General features: G+C 37.8%; 1 protein-coding gene across 4 annotated transcripts in view; it reads right to left on the bottom strand.

The window, feature by feature from the left end:
• Window positions 1-20,072, bottom strand: part of septin9a (septin 9a) — a 78,773-nt gene that overhangs the window by 47,260 nt on the left and 11,441 nt on the right. The window contains exon 1 of one of the 4 annotated variants that reach the window (XM_060892049.1): window positions 7,511-7,773. The exons of 2 other annotated variants lie outside the window; for them this stretch is intronic. In XM_060892049.1, coding sequence (XP_060748032.1) covers window positions 7,511-7,565 — 55 coding nt within the window. In that variant the 5' untranslated portion in view covers window positions 7,566-7,773. Of the gene's footprint in view, window positions 1-154; window positions 212-7,510; window positions 7,774-20,072 lie in introns of those variants that run through there. One more of the 4 variants, XM_060892050.1, reaches the window with a different exon arrangement.

Raw genomic sequence — 20,072 nt, 5'->3', positions numbered from 1 at the left:
TGTAAAAGTGACGATTACAAACAGATCCCAATTTTTAATCATAAGGCGCTTGTGTCGTAAATAAAACGCGATTAATCCACTAAATAAAATGACATGTCGAATTAAACTCTTAAATACATCAACGATGCAATGAATAAAATAAGCATACACCTACCTGATTTGACACGTTTCACGTGTTTTGACAACATTGCAGCCATAAATAAAGCGTAGCCTTTTTACTTTGGGTTCAGTTTCGCGCTGTGATTTATGGGTAATGTAGTAACACCTCCAGACTAAAGTAGCTATACAGGTTAAATACACCGATTTAAAATCAATTTAATTTGTATAAAGCGCAGAAGCAAATATTTCCATTAGAGGAAAAATTCTGAATAAAAAATAAAAAGTTTAAAATTTAATTTAGATTTATGACTAATGATAAAACCGCGGAGTCAACGGTGACAAGGAAATAAATGATTCACTGAATCATGGGCGTGGCCGGGGGCGGGGCCAATTTAGAACAATTATGGGCAGGATTATTATTATTATTATTATTATTATTATTATTATTATAGGGAAGTTAATAATAACAGTAAAAATGTGCTCAGTTCTGGCTCAGTACTGGCTCCACTGGCCCTCACCATGGACTAAAATAAGCTGAGTATTTCTTTACCCTTTTATCTATAAAGTAAAAAGCAAACACACACACACACACACACACACACACACACACACACACACACACACACACACACACACACACACACACACACACACATTTCTGGTACAGACTGTTTCAACTTCAGGTTTAATACAAATAAAAGGTTTAATACAAAAGACCCCATTGCATTACATTGCACCTCTAACATGATGTGAAACCGAAGGACTTCTTATCAAGGAAATCTCAGAGTTATAGGCTTTTTTGAATACAGAATTTTTACTACAATAACTCTACTTAAAAGTTAATTTCTTCGTTGTTCAAATGTGAGAAGCAAGCAAGTTTAGGTAGCTTATAAAGAAGACTAGCATGAAACTATTCCCTGGACCTACAGTACTGTCAAACAGCTGAGTAAGGGATAGCCACGTGATGTCATTTAATGTGGATGAAGATTAGTCTTTTGACCCACTCTAGACCGTTAAAATGTTTTTTACCCTAATGATATTTGTTAATATGTATTTTTAAAGCTTAACACTAGATTTTTCAGATTGTTGCAATGGTCACAGGTCATGATGTGTTCCGCCTGTAAGTGATGGTAATGACATCCATTACCCTGTGGGCAATAGACAATTACCTTACTCATTGCTTGAGGAGAGCCAAAAACGTGATCAAGGACAGCAGTCACCCAGGACACTTACTTTTTTGACAGCTTCCATTGGGTGTAACATACAAACTGAGCTTCAATATGTAAGTTAATTATGAGTCCATTGCCAGGAATTCAAAGTCAGGCCATATTTCTTTAATCATATTCTATTCATATCTATATTAGCAGGTTATGACTGCAAAGGCCTTGATATGATGCTATTATTCAGATTATTGTTTAAGTGTTTAATTTTAGGTTTGTAATCTTAAGTTGTTTGACATTTTTTGGTTGTATGGATAAACTCAGAAAGCATGCCTTTTCACCTCCACATGCATAACTCAGTTTCAAATCTGGAACCTATGTTAGCTGGGCAATGTTTTGCAAGAAAGAAATTTTATGGTTAACTCTAATAGCAGCTGTGTCCCACCACACCACACCACAATAGGATTGTATGAAGAGGACTGTTCTGCTCTTCAATAAATGGTAAGTAAAGACTGATAAGTCACTGAAAACTCGTACTCTACAAAGCTTGTTTGCTTTTGCCATAGTCCATGTACGTGTTGTCCATGTGAGGCCTTGGCAGGGTCTTTCACAGGTATCTATTTGCTAATATAAGATCTTTCAACAGGATAAGCCAAGTGGTGCTCATGATCCTTCAGAAAGGTGTCTCTGCGGAACTCTAGCCCTTCACCTTAAGCAGTCAGGCAATGGCATGCTTAACATAGCAGAACATGTCAGCCAAACACATGGATTTAGTTTCTTTTCAACACACAGAAAGGCTGATTTGGTCCTCACTCTGCAGGAAACTGAGAGCTCAGAAGCGTCATACAACATGTTTTGTGCTCATGGATATGACAAAAAAAGCTCAACAGTGTGTGTGTTGTGGACATGTGTGTGTGTGTGTGTGTGTGTGAGTGTGTGTGAGTGAATGTGCATGAAGGAAGTCATAGCAAGGTGCAGAGTCAGCTAAGACATGAAGGGATTTTAGGGTTTCTCTCAAAACCAAAACATAGACCACCCAGACATATGCATAAAATGATAATGATGTCTGGGTGGTCAATGACATCTTTACAAAGGCTTTCAAGAAGAAAACTTTTTAAATCAAGTTTTCTAGGAGAAAATGGGAAAATAAGTCAACCACTTATTTTAGTAAATGATGGAACACATGAAAGAAAAAATTATCATTTTCCAAAATTCGAGTAAAGAGAGAAAAGGTTTTTCAGTTAAAGTACATGACATTTATTCAGTGTTTTGAAAAATTGGACACTGTTTAAACAAGATATACAGTATGTATCTTATTTAGTTCATTTACTGGCCTGACTGACTGTACAGAACTGACTGTATTAATAAAATACAGTGGTGGCTCAAGTGGTTAAGGCTGTGGGTTGTTGATTGGAAAATCAGGGTTCAAGCCCCAGCACTGACCAGATGCCACTGTTGGGCCTTTGAGCAAGGCCCTTAACCCTCCCTTCAGGGGTGGTGTATCATGGCTGACCCAGTGCTCTGACCCCAACCTCCATGGTTGGCAATTGTGAAGAAAGAATTTCACTTTTGACAGTAACTAATAATCTAATGCCTTACTTTTTAAATAAATTAACTCCGATACCGTTACCATACGGTGTGTTTGTCCGTTACTTTTTTAAATTAATTCATTTTGGCTGAAGTGTAGCCTACAGACTAACGTTTACACAGTGACGCATTGTAGGATTGGTGGATGCCAACCTGTAAACACGAAGACGCCGCACTGTTCATGTACAGTATGTGCGGCAGTAACGGCGAGTCAAGGCGAGAGCAAGACGAGTTACACAAGTTGGAAATATGCTCATTATTTCTTTACAAAACTAACTAAAAAGTTACTTTTAACAGTAATGCGTTACTTTTTAGTGTAAGTAATCAACAAGGTAATTGAGTTACTTTTTGAATGAAGTAACTATTAACTGTAACTAGTTACTATTTCTTAGTAACTAGCACAACACTGGTTATATGTGACAAAATAAAGGCTTCTGTTAAAATGTGCATTGTCGTGAAGTGGTATTTGCAAAATTCTGTGAAGAAAAACAACCTGTGCAAAAACATATACTGTATTGTACATTATAACAACCATTCTCAACACTGTTTAACCTACAGCGTTGCAGGGAACCTGGTGCTTATCCCAGGAGACTCTGGGCACAAGGCAGGATACACCCTGGGCAGGATTGGCAGTCTATCAAAGGGCACAATCGTGCACACACTCACACAGCCTATGCTGCATGTCTGGAGAACCAGGAGAAAGCCCCTGAGGTATTGGGAGAACATGAAAACTCCACATGGTGAAGATGGGAATCAAACCTCCAACCCTGGATGTGTGAGGCAAATATGCTCACTACATATTCATTCATTCATTCATTCATCTTCTACCGCTTATCCGAACTACCTCGGGTCACGGGGAGCCTGTGCCTATCTCAGGCGTCATCGGGCATCAAGGCAGGATTCACCCTGGACGGAGTGCCAACCCATCGCAGGGCACACACACACTCTCATTCACTCACACACTCGCACACTACGGACAATTTTACAGAGATGCCAATCAACCTACCATGCATGTCTTTGGACCGGGGGAGGAAACCGGAGTACCCGGAGGAAACCCCCAAAGCACGGGGAGAACATGCAAACTCCACACACACAAGGTGGAGGCGGGAATCGAACCCCGACCCTGGAGGTGTGAGGCAAACGTGCTAACCACTAAGCCACCGTGCCCCCCTTCTCACTACATATTATTATTATTATTATTATTATTATTATCTGTAGAGAACTCTGCCAAATGGGTCAGATAAAAATACAATATTAAATACACTAATCATTACAAACTAAATTCAAATTCAATTTATTTGTATAGCGCTTTTAACAATTCCCACTGTCTCAAAGCAGCTTTACAGAAGTATAGAAACAAAAAAAAAACTACACAGCTAGAAAGATATTCCAGAAATATATACACATATTAAGACTTGGTGATGGTGCAAGACAGATGGTGCAGACACACAAACTGCTGCAGGGAACATTTTGGGTCAGTTATGAGAGTCTAACAAATTAAATCAATATAAACTTTTAAATATCTGCTGAACTCAATCAAATCAAACTCAATCAAACTCGAACAAATTCTCAAATAGATGCAAGAACTGTTGTTCACTTTAATCACAAGTCTCTGAATATTAAAGGTAGCAGTCAGATGGCTGTACACAGTTCTGTGTATACACGCTTCCTTTGATAAAAAACAAACTTCTGATCCATGACATATTATGGCTATAAGCCTCAGTTTAAAAAGTGTGGAATTTTTGTGGTATGTCAGGTACAAATATATAAAACACAGAACTGTAATATTGACTTACTTGCCTTGCATGGGGAACTTTTGCACAGATACAATGTCTTTGTGCACGTAATCTTTCTGCACTGCACTACAGCTATAAGGTAAGCATATGCATGTACACATTTACCCTGTAGGACTGTCAGTAGTGTGACGCTCACTGCCTCTATCACAATTGCCACAAACAGCTCCTATTCTTTCTCACACCATACAAATGTGTGCCTGTAGACATGAGTGTGCATGTTATTTATCATGAAAGCATAATATGCATGAATCACTTTGTATACCCATGCAAATAACAGACAGTGGGATTAATACCACAGTCCATTTATCTTTAAGGAGTTTTGACGGGATCTTCAGTGTGAGAAGTTAAGCATCTCTAGATATGGCAGTTCAACATGGTACAATACAACAGGACAAGATAGGGATACAATAACTCTTATCAGAGATTCTTTTCATTTTCACAGTTTTCATTTACTTATTTATATTGGCAAACATCCATTTCAGCTAGTTATCTCACACATATGTGAGTTTCTATTTGTGTAAAATAATAGTGTGCTAGATCCCACTTTATTCTCACGTTGAACCTGCTTTCACAGTAGTGAGCGACAGGCAAGCATTGGTGTGTCATCAATTTCTGTGTCATAAAGCTGCGACTTTGATAGTGTTATTCGGTTAGATTGGTTAGAATTACAGGGAAGAAAGGAGTGTGTGTGTTTGTGTGTGTGTGTGTGTGTGTGTGTGTATACTCGCCACATAGCCTCCAGCTATCAAATTCAGTATGCAAGCTGGTACTGTATGTTCTAATAACCTGGTGTCAGAATGTAGCCTTAATGTTTAATATTCAACTTTAGTTATTAGATTGAGTTAGGTTACAAGCTGACCACTTGGCTAAAATTAATATTTGATTTAATAAGTAACATTACTCATTAAAAACATACCACATGCATGATAAAGCTCATTAACAATCATTGTATTCATAAATTCACGGCAGGGTATCGTGTATTATAATCCAGCAATCAACATGTAACAAAAATCAGCAGGTAACATTTTTATGACAGATTTGATCTCAATAAAATGAAAGTGTTTAACTGGAGCCATTAATGGAGGAATGAAAGGTCTTTATCCCCTTAGGTACACAGTTATGAGACCACAAATGCAAATTCCCAAGCGCTTCACTCATACACCCAAGGCATATGCGAATAAAGAGAAGTCATTCTTCGCACTGTTCCTATTCTACGAGAGGCATCTGGCATGGACTTTTAGAGTCCTTGTCTGACCATGGGCAGGAATTTTTGTCTCTGTGTCCAAAAAAGAAAAACAAAGATCAGTAGTAGTACACACACCAAACTATAATAAGTCACATGTTTCTGAAGGAGCCTGAGATCAACGCTAGTAGTGTGGAGACAGGAAAACTGGAAATAGCCATTAGATAAGATGCAAGCTGATATCTTTGTTAAGACTGGAAGATTATCTGCCTTCAGCTGAAGGGATTAATCTACATGTCTAGAAGCAGAGGAATACATTTGCTGCTTCCTTAATATAACCCAAAGTTCTAGTATAAATGTGCGGATATGCATTGTACAGAAGTATAACATATGACAGATAATGGTGTTCATTGGATGATTATAGATTACATGTTTTTAGTGCCAGACACACTGCTACAGTGGAGCGTACATAGCTCAGTTCATAAAGTTTATAAAGAACATATTTGACTTTATAATGTGGTTAGTCCAGTGAATAGGCTCCTCAGATAGTCACCTTTAATAGTGCACTTCCACATACCATAAAGGTTCATGCTCACCAACAATTTACATTGCTGCATGATAAGGGGTTGATCATGATTGTACCGTTTAACAGTAAAGCAGGACTTGTACATCCTGAAAAGAATGTCCTTAAAAATCACAAGCCAGTTAAGGGTGTTCGTAGCAAGCAGCTTACAGTCCTGTGGGACAAATGTTGCTTCATAATAATAAATAACTAAATAAATAGATAAACAAACAATGTATGTCTTTGAATGTATTTTTCAGTTTGTCCCCTATCAAAAGACAATTTTTATGCTCTTTGGGTGGTGAAAGTGTGTTTATAGGACACTTTTTGAGGCACTATTTACCATCCAAACACTTTGACACTTCCTGTGTAATTTTGCCATTTCCCTCCCCACTAGTTCTTTGTGTCCTGTCTCATTTGGAAAGTGTGAAGCCTCAGCACATAAGTAAAAGACTCACTAACAGACAAACTTGTACATTATACAGTACACAGTCTTGTGCTTTAACAACAAACCAAGTGATACATGTATGATGTTGTCTGGCAAATACATGTGTCCTAAGTGTGTGTGTGTGTGTGTGTGTGTGTGTGTGTGTGTGTGTGTGTGTGTGTATTTGTGTGTTTATGTATACATGTGTCAATAGAGGTGTGTGTGTCTGTCAGGTGAATGGGGTGCTGACAGAAAAGAATTGCATGGGGATAAAAGAGATGTCAGAGCAAGTTATAGCCAGGGAATAAAGGGAGTAAAGAATGCATAGTATTTAGGTATTATTCCCACAGGATTAGGGGTTTTACCAGAATAAGTTTTTTTCTGTCATTCTTTCTTATCAGGGTGTGCAGCACAGAGACATTACATACGCTCACTTTTTGTTCTTCTCAGACACAAAAATACAAACCAAAGTCCAACATAATCATTTAGCAAAGCTGGAGTGAAGCAAAAGTGGGTAAATATAAGAGTCTAAGATTATTATACAGCAATACTTAGATCAACTCTTACACTCATCTACTGAAAAGATAAACCTAAAGCACTTATCCAGACAATCAATTAAGCACAAATTAAAGTAGTCAAACCTGTTCATATTTCATTAAGAATATGAACTTGATGGAATAAAAAAGTAACACTAACCTTCAAAGTCTGAAATAATCCCCTCCAAATGAGTATTCACTGTGGAATCAGACATTTTGTGGGTGAATATGAAAGCTCGGTATTCTGTTTCCCAGCAAGGCAATCTCTCACAGATGCACTCCAGTCTCTGGCCTCCAAACAAATCCCAAATTAGGAGTCAATGTGGGAAGAGGAGCTAAGTGATTGCTGCTGTCCACAGGTCCAAGCCCCCTACTTTCTTAAAGGACAAACTTCTTTTGCTTCCGCTGCTTCCTCCGGTCCTCTGAATGCAGTAGACCTCTGAATGAGCAAGCTATGACAACCCCTCCCCCTCCTCACTCTACTTCTCTTGCTTTTACTCTCTCCCTCTTTCCCTTGCTCCTCCCTACTGCTGTGTATGTTACACTCTGAATTGAGTTATGGTGAACGCACCGCTTTTTTCCCGGTTAGAATTCAGTACTGTATGTCCACCTCATACTTATAAACACTAATATAAATGCATTCCTACATACATATATGAACATATATGTATGTACACACACTTGGAGGATTTGTGCAGCATACAGACCTCCAGCATAGAAACTATGAGGTCTGTGTTTGCCTTCACCTCCATCTAACTCACAAACGTATAATGCATAATAGGCCAGAAAGAGGCCAGTACTGTATGATGCTCAGTTCTGATTGGTTAAAAGGTGCTAATTGGCTGTTATTTCACAGGTTTATATAAATGTGCGCTAATAATTTCTATAGTATCAACAAATCATTGGAAGATAATGAGTTTGAGGGATCGGAATTCACAGGGATTAGTCTGGATTCATGGAATATTGCTTTTCCATATCATCCAGAGCAACTCTAGCCAAACATGGACATCTGTGGGATCTTATATATTGAAGATGGCAGATAGCACGTTTAGTGTATTATGCTGCCCTGTGATGTAACACATGCCACATGATGTAGTAGAGGAAGAATGTGCTATCTTTCAATTCAGTTAGTGTGTTTGTCCACTGGACTCCTCATACTTGTCACTTCTAATAATCTCCCTGTACAGTAGTTTATTCTCTTCCAAAGCCCCAGGTCTAAAGACACATGAGAAGAAAGAGTTCCTATTACATTAATTTGTCTGCCTTATCTGACATTTTTTTTGTAACTTTCTTTGATATATTTTGTATACGTAAGTTTAATTCTTGTTGTTACATTAGTGCTGCCTTCCATGTCATCTTGGTGTCTTTACTAGACACTGACTTTGAAAAGGAAACTTTTTCTCTTCTGTTCTGTGCAGATAATTCAGACTGCAAACTGAATATTCCATATCTAGAGTAATATCTGTATAGTCCCAACAAATTGCTGGTGATTTTAGACCTTTATCACCTTCAACCACCATATCAATATCACAGTTGGACAACTATTTTATCATTTATTTGTGTTTTCCCTTTTTTGGTACTCAAGCTGTCAGAACGAGGTTTATATTTAGCGTTCTTTTATGTGGATCCCCGAGGCCACTTTGACCCATCTGACGAAATTCCAACAATGTGCCTCTTCCTTTCCATCAACACTTCAAGGATATCTAGTGAACTCTCAAACAGGTGCAGCTCAAGATTGCAACTTCGCCAAGAGAACAATCTTTTTGACACTGACCTGTTTGGGCAGGAATAGAATTACAATGAATTAACACATGGTGTCAATGGTGTTAGTTGAAAAGTCATATTGTAAATAAATGCACATTAAATAAAAACTATACACTATAGCTACAGGAATTTGCTTGTGCATTGGTAAATTATTTACAAATTTAAATAGGTTCAGGTTATTTTGACAATTTTACAACAATTTTAGTACTGTTCTATTTCAATATTTGGAGCATTTTTGTACTGATTTATATTGCTTTCTAAAGATTACAATGCATTTGCCAATAATGGTAATCAACTTGATGCATCAATTAATTGCCATCCAGACCCTGCAACCCTAAATACCTCCATGGACTGTAGAGAACACCAATGACACTTCCAGGACAGCTTCCACTGGTCCTTACATAATGCAGAAATCCTACATTTCTGCCAAAGATGCTTCACTGTAGCCAAGAAACCTTTGCAGTTCCCTGCAATCAATTATCTAAGGGGTTTTCAGGCATGCTTGCCTAAAAACCCTTGTGCTGATTAAAGAACCAATAAAATTGTCCTTCTTTAGGCTAGTTGAGTATAAAAAAGAACTGTCTTCATTCAGTACCTTGTTGTTCAGAGAAGAGAATTCCATGTAAACAATAATCTGAAGAATTAATACAATATGTATTCATCTTTTTTCCTGGATAGAAAGAGAAAAGAGAGGCTCCATTGCACAAATGAGCAAGAGGACAAATACATCAGACTCTCACATATCCTCAACTGGTAGTTTAATAGTACCCAGAAAACATCAGTCTAGAAGTACTGTAAACAATCAAGAGGCGAATAAATGATGCTGAACCACTAGCCATATCTAAGACTGGCAAATAAAAGGAAGTGATTAAGATGGGTCAAAGACTCATAGATTGTTATTGAGGAAGAGTTTGGGGAAAGAAAAGTGTTATGAACAGATGTATCTAAGTTAAGGTGTCTGGAACACAAAGAAGGACAAGAAAAAGGAGGCAAAATCTGTCAAGCATGACAGAGAAAATGTGATTGTCTGGACATGCTTTGGTGGTGCTAATGTAGGAGACTTTTACATCATAAAAGGAAACTTGAACAAGGAAGGATATCAATCCATTTTCCAACACTGTTCCAAACCCATACCGTATTTTATCTGTAATGCACTAGCCTGCAAAGTCACTAGATTTCAGCTGTATATAGATGTTGTGGGAGCGGCCTAGCCCTATGCTTCATAACGTGCCTATGTGACTATCCAGTCTAGTGGGAGATGCTTCAAAACTAGTGGAGGTGCTTCAAAAAACATAGCATGAAACTTTCTAAGATTAGCTTAACAAATTGACAGCTAGAGGGTAAAAGGCTCCCAAAGGTCTTAAAGGCTTTAAATGCTGCAAAATAAGAATTCTTTGATGAAAGTTCACGAAACAGTATTAGACATTTTCCGTGTATTTACATTTTTTTCCACTGGTTGTGTAGTGTAATTTGAAAATCGGTGCTTAGTTCTGAGGCCAAGAGTAAACAAGACTTTCACTTGTGATGCCCATTTATGATAACCATACAGCTAGGTCATCTGTAAGGAGTGGAGAACACTTAAATGTCTGAACATCTGCCAGGACAGAAGATTAGATGTAGATAAAAGTAACAGAAAAGGAGGTAGGTTTCAGGAAATAAATCAACTTATTGGACAACCACAACTTGTGACCTATTATGGGGTTCTATTCATTCATTCTTAACCAAAATTAAAGCACATTAAACTATGTGTATCACATTTACACCGGAAGCTAAAACAAACAGGAATTTATTCAATTACTTGCAGTAATTACTCCAATCAGAAAAACATTATCACTTTTCAGGAAATTCTTTAGACCTGTGAGCTCATGTGATGTACAGTATGTCAGTGATATTCACACAGCATAAAAACTCTGAAAAAGGCAGCCTGATTAAAGATAGAGTAAAGCATGCCATTTGTTCATTCATTCATTTATTCATTCATTTATTCCTTCAGTTAATTAATTAATTATTTCAATCATTCATTCATTTGTTCATTACTTAATGCGTTTGTTTGTTCATTTTTCCATCCATCCATCCATGCTTTCATCCATTCATTTATTTGTTCTTTACTTAATGCTTTTGTTTATTTTTCCATTAATTAATTAATTCATTCATTCATTTACCAAACACACACATAACTATTTGCACCTAGGGGTAATTTACTGTAGCCAATCTGCATTTTGTCATGTTTTTGAGAAGAAACTGAGCCTATTGGACATGGGGAAATCACGTAATTTTTTTTACAAACAGTAACCCAGAGACTTCAGCACTGTGATTAATGCTCTTGCTGCTCCACTGTGCCAGCCTAAATAATGCTATCTTGTTTATGTTAAAATATCCATCTCTGAACATAGATGGGGACCTGCAACACTACTTAAATCCATCCTAATATTTGACCAGAACATTTATTCAGAAAGATATTCAGACATGCTTGTAGTCTCTATTAAACACTTTCAAACGGGTCAAGGTCTATTAATGTAAGTAAAATGAGAGAAAAGACAAATAAAAGATAGCATATATATATATATATATATATATATATATATATATATATATATATATATATATATATATATATAGCATATATATATATATATATATATATATATATATATATATATATATATATATATATATATATATATATTTTACATGGGTATGAGCAAGCAGACATATACGACGCTCACAGGACACACACAAGTGACCTACTAGTGGTCACTTATGCTAGTAATAATGTTACGATACTAATTAATATTTTGGGAAATAGAAACAAATAATTTAGTTTGAAAGCTTGTAGAGGTAAAAAACAAACTGCATGAGCAGGATTAAAAACAAGTTCAGTTTAAAAACAGCCCAAGACAAGTTCAGACTGTGAGTGGTGTGAAAATGTGTTTGTCCCCTTGCTGATTTTTTATGTTTTTTGCACATTTGTCACACTTCAATGTTTCAGATCATCAAACAAAGTTAGTCAAAGATAACGCAAGTAAACACAACATGCAGTTTTTAAATGAAGGTTTTTATTATTAAGGGAAAACGAAATCCAATCCCACCTGGCCTTGTGTGAAAAAAAAAAAGTGACACCCATCCCCACAGTGAGAGCCATTATCCTCAAATGGCAAAAACATGTAACAGCGGTGAACCTTCCCAGGAGTGGCAGGCCTCACTTGCATCAGTTAAGGTCAGTGTTCATGACTCAAAATGGCAAAAATAACCTGCATGGCAGAGTTCCAAGACGAAAACTGAGCAAGACGCTGCTGAGCAAAAAGAACATAAAGGCTTGTCATGGATGTTTTGCCAGAAAACATCTTGATGATCCCCAAGACTTTTGGGAAAATACTCTGTGGACTGACGAGCATGAATTCTGCTGTCTACCAAAAAATCCTGAAGGACAATATGAGGCCATCTGTGACCACAAGTTGAAGCGAACTTGGGTTCTGCACCAGGACAATGATCCAAAACACACCAGCAAGTCCACCTCTGAATGGCTGAAGAAAAACAAAATGAAGACTTTGGAGTGGCCTAGTCAAAGTCCTGACCTGAATCCTATTGAGATGCTGCGGCATGACCTTAAAAAGGCGGTTCATGCTCAAAAACCCTCAAATGTGGCTGAATTCAGGGGCGTAGATTACGCGGGGGACGCGGGGGACATGTCCCCCGCACTTTTTATAAAAAGTAAATTCGTCCCCCTCACTTTTTTAGTGGAGAGTTGTGTTCACCACATGTTGAGGTTTTAATGGAGCAATGTATATAAATGCAGAGTGATTTAAAATTTAAAGGGACAAGAAAGTTTAAGATAGCCTATACATGACGTTCACGGCAATCAGTCACTCACTTGTCACGTCATCATCACGCGCCCCCAGTACTGTACCTCGAGTCGCACCCGCGGTCCAGCATTCGGTTACGATGAGCTCAAAGTGGCAAAAAACACTTCACTCCTTTTTTATAAAAATGTCAAGCAGTGTATTCTTCAGAATATGTTACCAGAAGTCCGCCAACTCTTTGACCAAGTGGAAACACTTGTGAGGTTGCTCCTTGTTTTTCCTGTTTCTTCAGCAGAGGCTGAAAGAAGCTTCAGCAGTCTTCGAAGATTAAAAACCTGGCTCCGAAGCACAATGACACAGTCCCGTCTAAACAGTGTTGCTGTGTGTCACATTCACAGTGACAAAATTGACTATATAAATAGGGAAATGATTGCTCAGCTGTTCATAGATGGGAAGGAACGTCGCAGAGACACTTTTGGCAGTTTTAAGTAGCTTTATATATTGAAATAAATGTTAGCTTTAACACTGTGTAAAAAGCTACTATTTTTAAACAAACTAGCCAGGAAGCTTAAAAGAAGTGACACTAAATGTTTATTTCATCTAATTGTATAATTGATATCAGGTCTTGACATGTTTGTCAGTTGAGTTCAATATAAATTTTCTTTCAATAGTTTGTTTTGAATTACTTGTTTTATTCCTGAAATATGGAGTGTAGAAGAGAACAAAATGAAGTATTATTTGAATGTGCAAGTATCCATTAGTGTGTGCCATGTACTGTGCATACACAAAATACAATTTGAAATATGTAAACAATATACTCTTAGTACCATTATAAGGACATCTTTGTACTTTATACTCAAAAGGGTACACATTACTACCTTAGAGTACCAATGTGTACCTTAATGTACAACTATAAATTTTTGAGGTTAAATAAGGTACAAAGATGTCCTTTTAAGGGTACTGACCCTGTGGCAAGCTGCTCTATTTCTTTCTTTCTTTCTGTTTTATAATCATATATAATCATAACGCATATAAAGCATGATTAAAAAAAACATGATTAAAAATAAAACCTGTCATTTACACAAGGGTTAACTAAAAAAAAAAAACAGATAACACTAGACATTTCGTCCCCCCACTTTTTAAATGATGGCTACGCCCCTGGCTGAATTATAACAATTCTGCAAAGATGAGTAGACCAAAATTCCTCCACAGTAACAGACTCATTGAAAGTTATCGCAATTGCTTGATCGCAGTTCTTGCTACTAAGGGTTGCCCAACCAGTTATTAGCTTTTGGGTGCAAGCACTTTTTCACACATAGCCATGTGGGTTTGTATTTTGTTTATATTTACATTTACAGCATTTGGCAGATGCCCTTATCCAGAGCAACGTACAAAAGTGCTTCAGTCTCTATCATTGAATGCATGATCTCTGGTTCACTAGGCTACAGATGTAAGATACCATGAGCTAAATCACTGGCTTTGTTTTTTACACACATACAACAAACAGGGAAGAAAGTTCTAGTTGAGGTGTTTCATGAATAAGTAGGTCTTCAACCGTAGTTTGAAAATAGCCAGTGACTCAGCTGTCCGGACCTCTAGGGGACCTTCATTCCACCACCTTGGTGCCAGAACAGAAAAGAGTCTTGTAGTTTACTTACCTCCTACCTGAAAAAATGGTGGGACCAGTCGAGCAGTGCTGGTAGCTCTGAGGATGCGAGATGCAGTGCGAAGAGTAATGAGGGCTTTAAGGTAAGAGGTACAGTAGCTGGTCCAGTGCAGCTACCGGAAGCCAGTGGAGGGGTTTTGCAGAAGCTGGGTGGTATGCAAGAACTTATGCAGGTTGAAAACAAGCAGCTGCATTTTGGATCATTTGCAGAGGACGAATTGCGTTCATAGGTAGACATGCCAGCAGTGAGTTGCATTAGTCCAGTCTTGAGATGACAAGAGACTGAAAAAGTACCTGAGCAGCCTGTGTGGACAAAAATGGCCGAATTTGTGTAAGGAAATGACTTCACCAAGATAATGAGTATACAGGGAGAAAAGAAGTGGATCAAGTACTGAGCCCTGTGGGACAACAGTGGAGAGTCTATGTGGAACAGATGTCACTCCCCTCCATGTTACCTGATATGAGAGTCCTTCCAGGTAGGAAGCAAACCATTCCCATGCTAATCTGCAAATCTGCAAAAGGTGGACAAGAGAATCTTGTGGTTGACCATATCAAATGCTGCTGAAAGGTCAAGGAGGATGAGGACGGATGACAGCTTGGCTGATCTAGCAGTGTGTAGTTTCTCAGAGACGTCCAAATGGGCTGACTCTGTCAAATGTGCTGCTTTAAAACCAGACTGGCTGTGATTTTGGAGGTTGTTCTATGAGAGATAGACAGACAGTTGATTATAGACAATGCATTCAAGAATTTTTGAAAGAAAAGAGGGAAGTGATACTGTAGAGTACTGGACCAGATGTTATGGATCCATTGAGGTTAGTGGTGACAGGGCAGAAGTTCTTGTGAAGTTCTTGTGGTCTGGAGCATAGAGGAAGGAGTGGATCCAATGGGCAGGTGGTAGGATTGCAAGACCGGATGAGTTGTAAAATCTGTTCTGCTGCTACAGTTGAGAAATGTGACAACTAAGGAGTAGGGGAATCCTGACTGTGGGATGTAGGTGCAGTCGGGGCAGAAGTGAAGGTCATGCAGATTTCCTCAATTTTCTTGTGGTAGAAAAAAAACAAAGTCTTCTGCAGTCTGGGAGGATGAAACAAGTGGGGTCAGGGTTAGAGTAGGGAAGAGATGATGCTGTGGAGCTTATGAGGGTCTAGTGCCGAAGGTTCAAGCTTTTCCTTGTAGAAGAAAGTCTTGTCAGTAGTCACTTCTGAAGAGAACTTGGCTAGGAGTGTACGGTAAAGTCAAGATCTGAATCAAGTTGTGATTTCTTCCACTTCCCCTCAGATGATCTTAGCTCCCATTGATTGTTGCTCAACACATCTGAAAGCCAAGGAGCAGAACAAGAGGTTTTCTTGGGTTTAGTGGACAGAGGGCAGAGAAAATCCATGGTTGAGGAAAGAGGAATGTGTCTGTGGCTGAGACGGGTGAAAACCAGGTCCCAGACATTACCTACTTAGTGTGTGGGGACGTAGCTGTTGAGCTTCATAATAAAATAATAATAAAATAATATTAATAATAAAAACCTTCATTTAAAAACTGCATGTTGTGTTTACTTGTGTTATCTTTGACTATCACTTTTTCACCCCACTGTGTGTGTGTGTATGTATATATATATATAATATAATATAATATAATATATATATATATATATATATATTTATATATATATATATATATATATATATATATATATATATATATATATATATATATATATATATAAAATATATATATATATATAATGAGCTAGAATTCATTGTCAGCATTAATGTATAATAATGTAATGTACAAGTATGTGTGTGTTAAAAAAAAAAGAGAAAAGAACACCTCCAGAATAATAGGAAGTGATTGTGTGAAAAAGGCATACACAAGGTTGCCAGCCAAGGAATTATTTAAGTGAGAACAGATTCTCAGTGTTGACACATACTGCTAAGGATGCACACATATTGTATTCCCATCTAGTCAAAATCATGAAATAGGAGACGTGTTCTCTAGATGTTTTTTTACTGGATTTAGTTTTACCTTGGAAACAAGACCATTTTAACACAGCAATGCAAAATTGCAGACAGACACAGAGTGTAAGTTTCTTCCTCTGTTCTATTGCTTTTCTTTCACTTGTCTGTACAAGTTAGAGCCTTACTGTGAACTAACAGTGAATCAGCTGAAAAGCGACTTTATGACTTTGTTTTTCAAAGGAGGCTGTCTTTGTCACTGCACAACTAATTCCAAGTTGAGTCAAATGGTAAGAATAAAAGATTTTTTCAGCAATATGCAGTATTGTCTAAATGTGACCCCCTTAAAATTCTATTCAGGACCAGTTCCAGTCAGTTTTGTGCTTTAATCTTTGGGGAAGCCACATATAAATGCACACATAATTAGAAAACCACTATGTGTGTGTGTGTGTGTGTGCGCGCATGCGTGCATGTATGTATAAAGAAAATGAAAGCATTGGAAATAGACCAATACCTGAAACTGAGCCAATTGTTAATGTAGCTAGGTTATGTGAACATTAAGTGCAATCGCAACAGGTGAATGAATAAATAACTCTAAATGCCCAATCCTGGTCTGAACCTTGGGTTTCACCTGAGAAGAATACATTTGATGTTAAAAAAGATAAACTAGCTGTCTATTGGAGAAACCCATTTTGAAGCCGAGAAAATAGGAAAATCTATCTCTCAGAGCTATTGCACAATAATTGGGCAAAGTCAATACAACATTTTAGAATCTCCTGAAAACGATAAAATCAATGGATTTTATTAGCCAGGCTGGCCAAAGAAAACAACAATAGATGATGCAAGTCATTCTGAAAGTTTTGAAGAAAAACTCCAAAACAACAGTCAGGGACATCACCAACAATCTGCAGAGGGCAGGGGTGCAAGTATCACAATCTATTGTGTAAATAGGACTTTCAGAGTTGACAGAAAAGACCATTCTATAAGATGCAAACCACTCATTTGCAGTAAAATTCAGAAGATTAAAATTTGCAAAGAAATAGAAGATGTGCCAAAGAAGTATCTACCAAATCCACCAAAGTGATGGAAATGCCAAAGTGTAGAGAAAGAAAGGATCTGCTAATGATCTAAAAAATACAATCTCATCAGTCAAGCACATTGCAGGTTGTGTCATGGGCTTGTAAGGCTGCTTCTAGAACAGGATCACCAATCTTCACTGATTATTTCCCTCATGATGGTAGCATAATGAATTTAGATGTTTAGCAACATTCTGTCTGCCAATGTACAGATTGGAAGATTGCAAGCAAGGGATATGCAAACAAATTTTAAAGTGTTGTTTAATTTATTTTACTTAAACATACGATCTGTTAAAATCTGTTTGGTGATCTGCCACCAAAGGTGACATGTAATAAGCAGTTTTATACATCTAGATATAAATATCCAAAAATGAAACAGAAATTACTCATCTTTTGCTCTTAAAGCTAAAGTGATCAGTAAAGAAATGGCCTTGTCGTTGCAATACTTTCAGAAGACAATATAGTAAGTTCATGTTAACATACTTTGTCAGCTAGCTTCCAAGCTCCATAATCCAAAAGCAGAACATAAAACAATTTCTGAATAGTAACACATATAATGATCATATAGCATATTACTCCATCCATGTGTCTTCTTATGATGTGTCCTAAATTTATTCTGAATAAGTTGCTTTTTTCTGCATTTTAAGGTAATAAATGACTGAATGCATTTAGGTGTAGATAAGGAGTTCCATAATCACAGAGCAACACAATTATCCTTCCATACCCTGCTGGATTTTAATGATACAATATAAGGACATAGATAACCTTAGGTATAGGTAACCTTAACCTTAACCGTAACCTTAGGTATAGGTAACCTTAACCTTAATCCATCTGAAGAAATGCCTTAATTTATGCCTGAATTTTAATATTTACAGTTTTTCTCAATTGCTAAAACACTATACCCTATTGTCTGAACCAAATGCTCAGTTGCCTGAACCCACTGATTGAATCAATCACTCTTTTGGCAAAACCATAAGCACTTTTCACCTGTTTAGACACAACTTGCCAACACATTTTCATTGTGATGCACCCGTGCTGCATAATGGTGAGCACAGGTGACAAAAGTCAAACACAATTAAAGCACAGGTGTCACCACTTGAACACAACAACTCAAAATTGATCACACTTGTGGCTAATAATGTGAGGGAACATATACAGCAAGCCAGTTCAGAGAGCACTGGTTTGCGAGACCCTACAATGGATAGAAGTCTGAGAGGAAGAGTTTGTGTGAGAGGAGGTCGAGGTGGTCAGCGAAGACAAAGAACGGTAATATCTGATTAAATCAGAGCTACTGTGATTGACCATGTTCTTGTCCATGGTATGAGCATGAGGGACAGTAGATTCAGTAGATTCACTGTGTCCACCATAATCCGAAGATTTAGAGAAGAGAACAGGTAATTACCTTTTTTGACATTATAGTACAGTATGTAAATGTTGACAGCAATTACTGTATGACATACTATATACTGCACCACAGTGTACTGTAAGTAAATATGTTTCAGTACGTCACTGTACCAATGTACTAGTATTGTAATGGAGGGTTGGTCTAACTGTTTGTAGGCCTAGTATTCCATGCATATTTTTTGTAACTCCATGTTCTCTTTTTGTAGAATTGAAAGACTGCCACATGGGGGTGGGAGGACAGGTATGTTCTCCCCACACCAAGAGACCCTAATTGTTGATATGGTCCGTGAGAACAATGCCATTAAACTGAGTGAAATTCAGCAGAAGATCATTGAGGATCATGTAAATTTTGAGGGTATCAACAGTGTCAGCCTCTCTACTGTTGATCGTGTCCTCAAGCGCAACAGAATGCGCATGAAACAGCTATACAGAGTGCCCTTTGATCGCAACTCAGACAGAGTCAAAGAGCAAAGATTCCAGTATGTACAGTACAGGTTGACATATTTCCAGACACATTCAATGTTGATTACTCTAAGTAGTGATTTACTGTAGTGGCCTAAATCACTTTTTCCGTATCACTCACAAAACTATATCTATTTCTACAGAGGGTTCTTCAACTGGATGCAATGGAAAGACCCCATGAATACATGTACATGGATGAAGCTGGGTTTAATCTCACCAAAAGGAGAAGGAGAGGCCGTAATGTGATTGGCCATCGAGCCATTGTTAGTGTTCCTGGGCAGCGTGGTGGCAATGTCACATTATGTGCTGCCATCAGCAATCATGGGGTTGTCCACCATCATGCCAACCTGGGGCCCTACAACACTCACCAGCTCCTCATTTTCCTCAATCGCGTGCGAGATGCTCTGTTAGGGCAGCAGGATGAGCATCCCATCGATGTTGTTGTTTGGGACAATGTGTGTTTTCACAGAGCCCTCCAGGTTAGAGAGTGGTTCAATATGAACCAAGGTTTTATCAATCTTTGCCTTCCACCGTATTCCTAAACCCCATTGAGGAATTCTTCTCCTTATGGCGGTGGAAGGTATATGAACGCCAACCTTACACC

The sequence above is a fragment of the Tachysurus vachellii genome, chromosome 18 (assembly GCF_030014155.1).
Source record: "Tachysurus vachellii isolate PV-2020 chromosome 18, HZAU_Pvac_v1, whole genome shotgun sequence".
NCBI lineage: Eukaryota > Metazoa > Chordata > Actinopteri > Siluriformes > Bagridae > Tachysurus > Tachysurus vachellii.
Note: the sequence above shows the minus strand (reverse complement) of the source record. Positions and strands in the feature narration are given on the sequence as shown.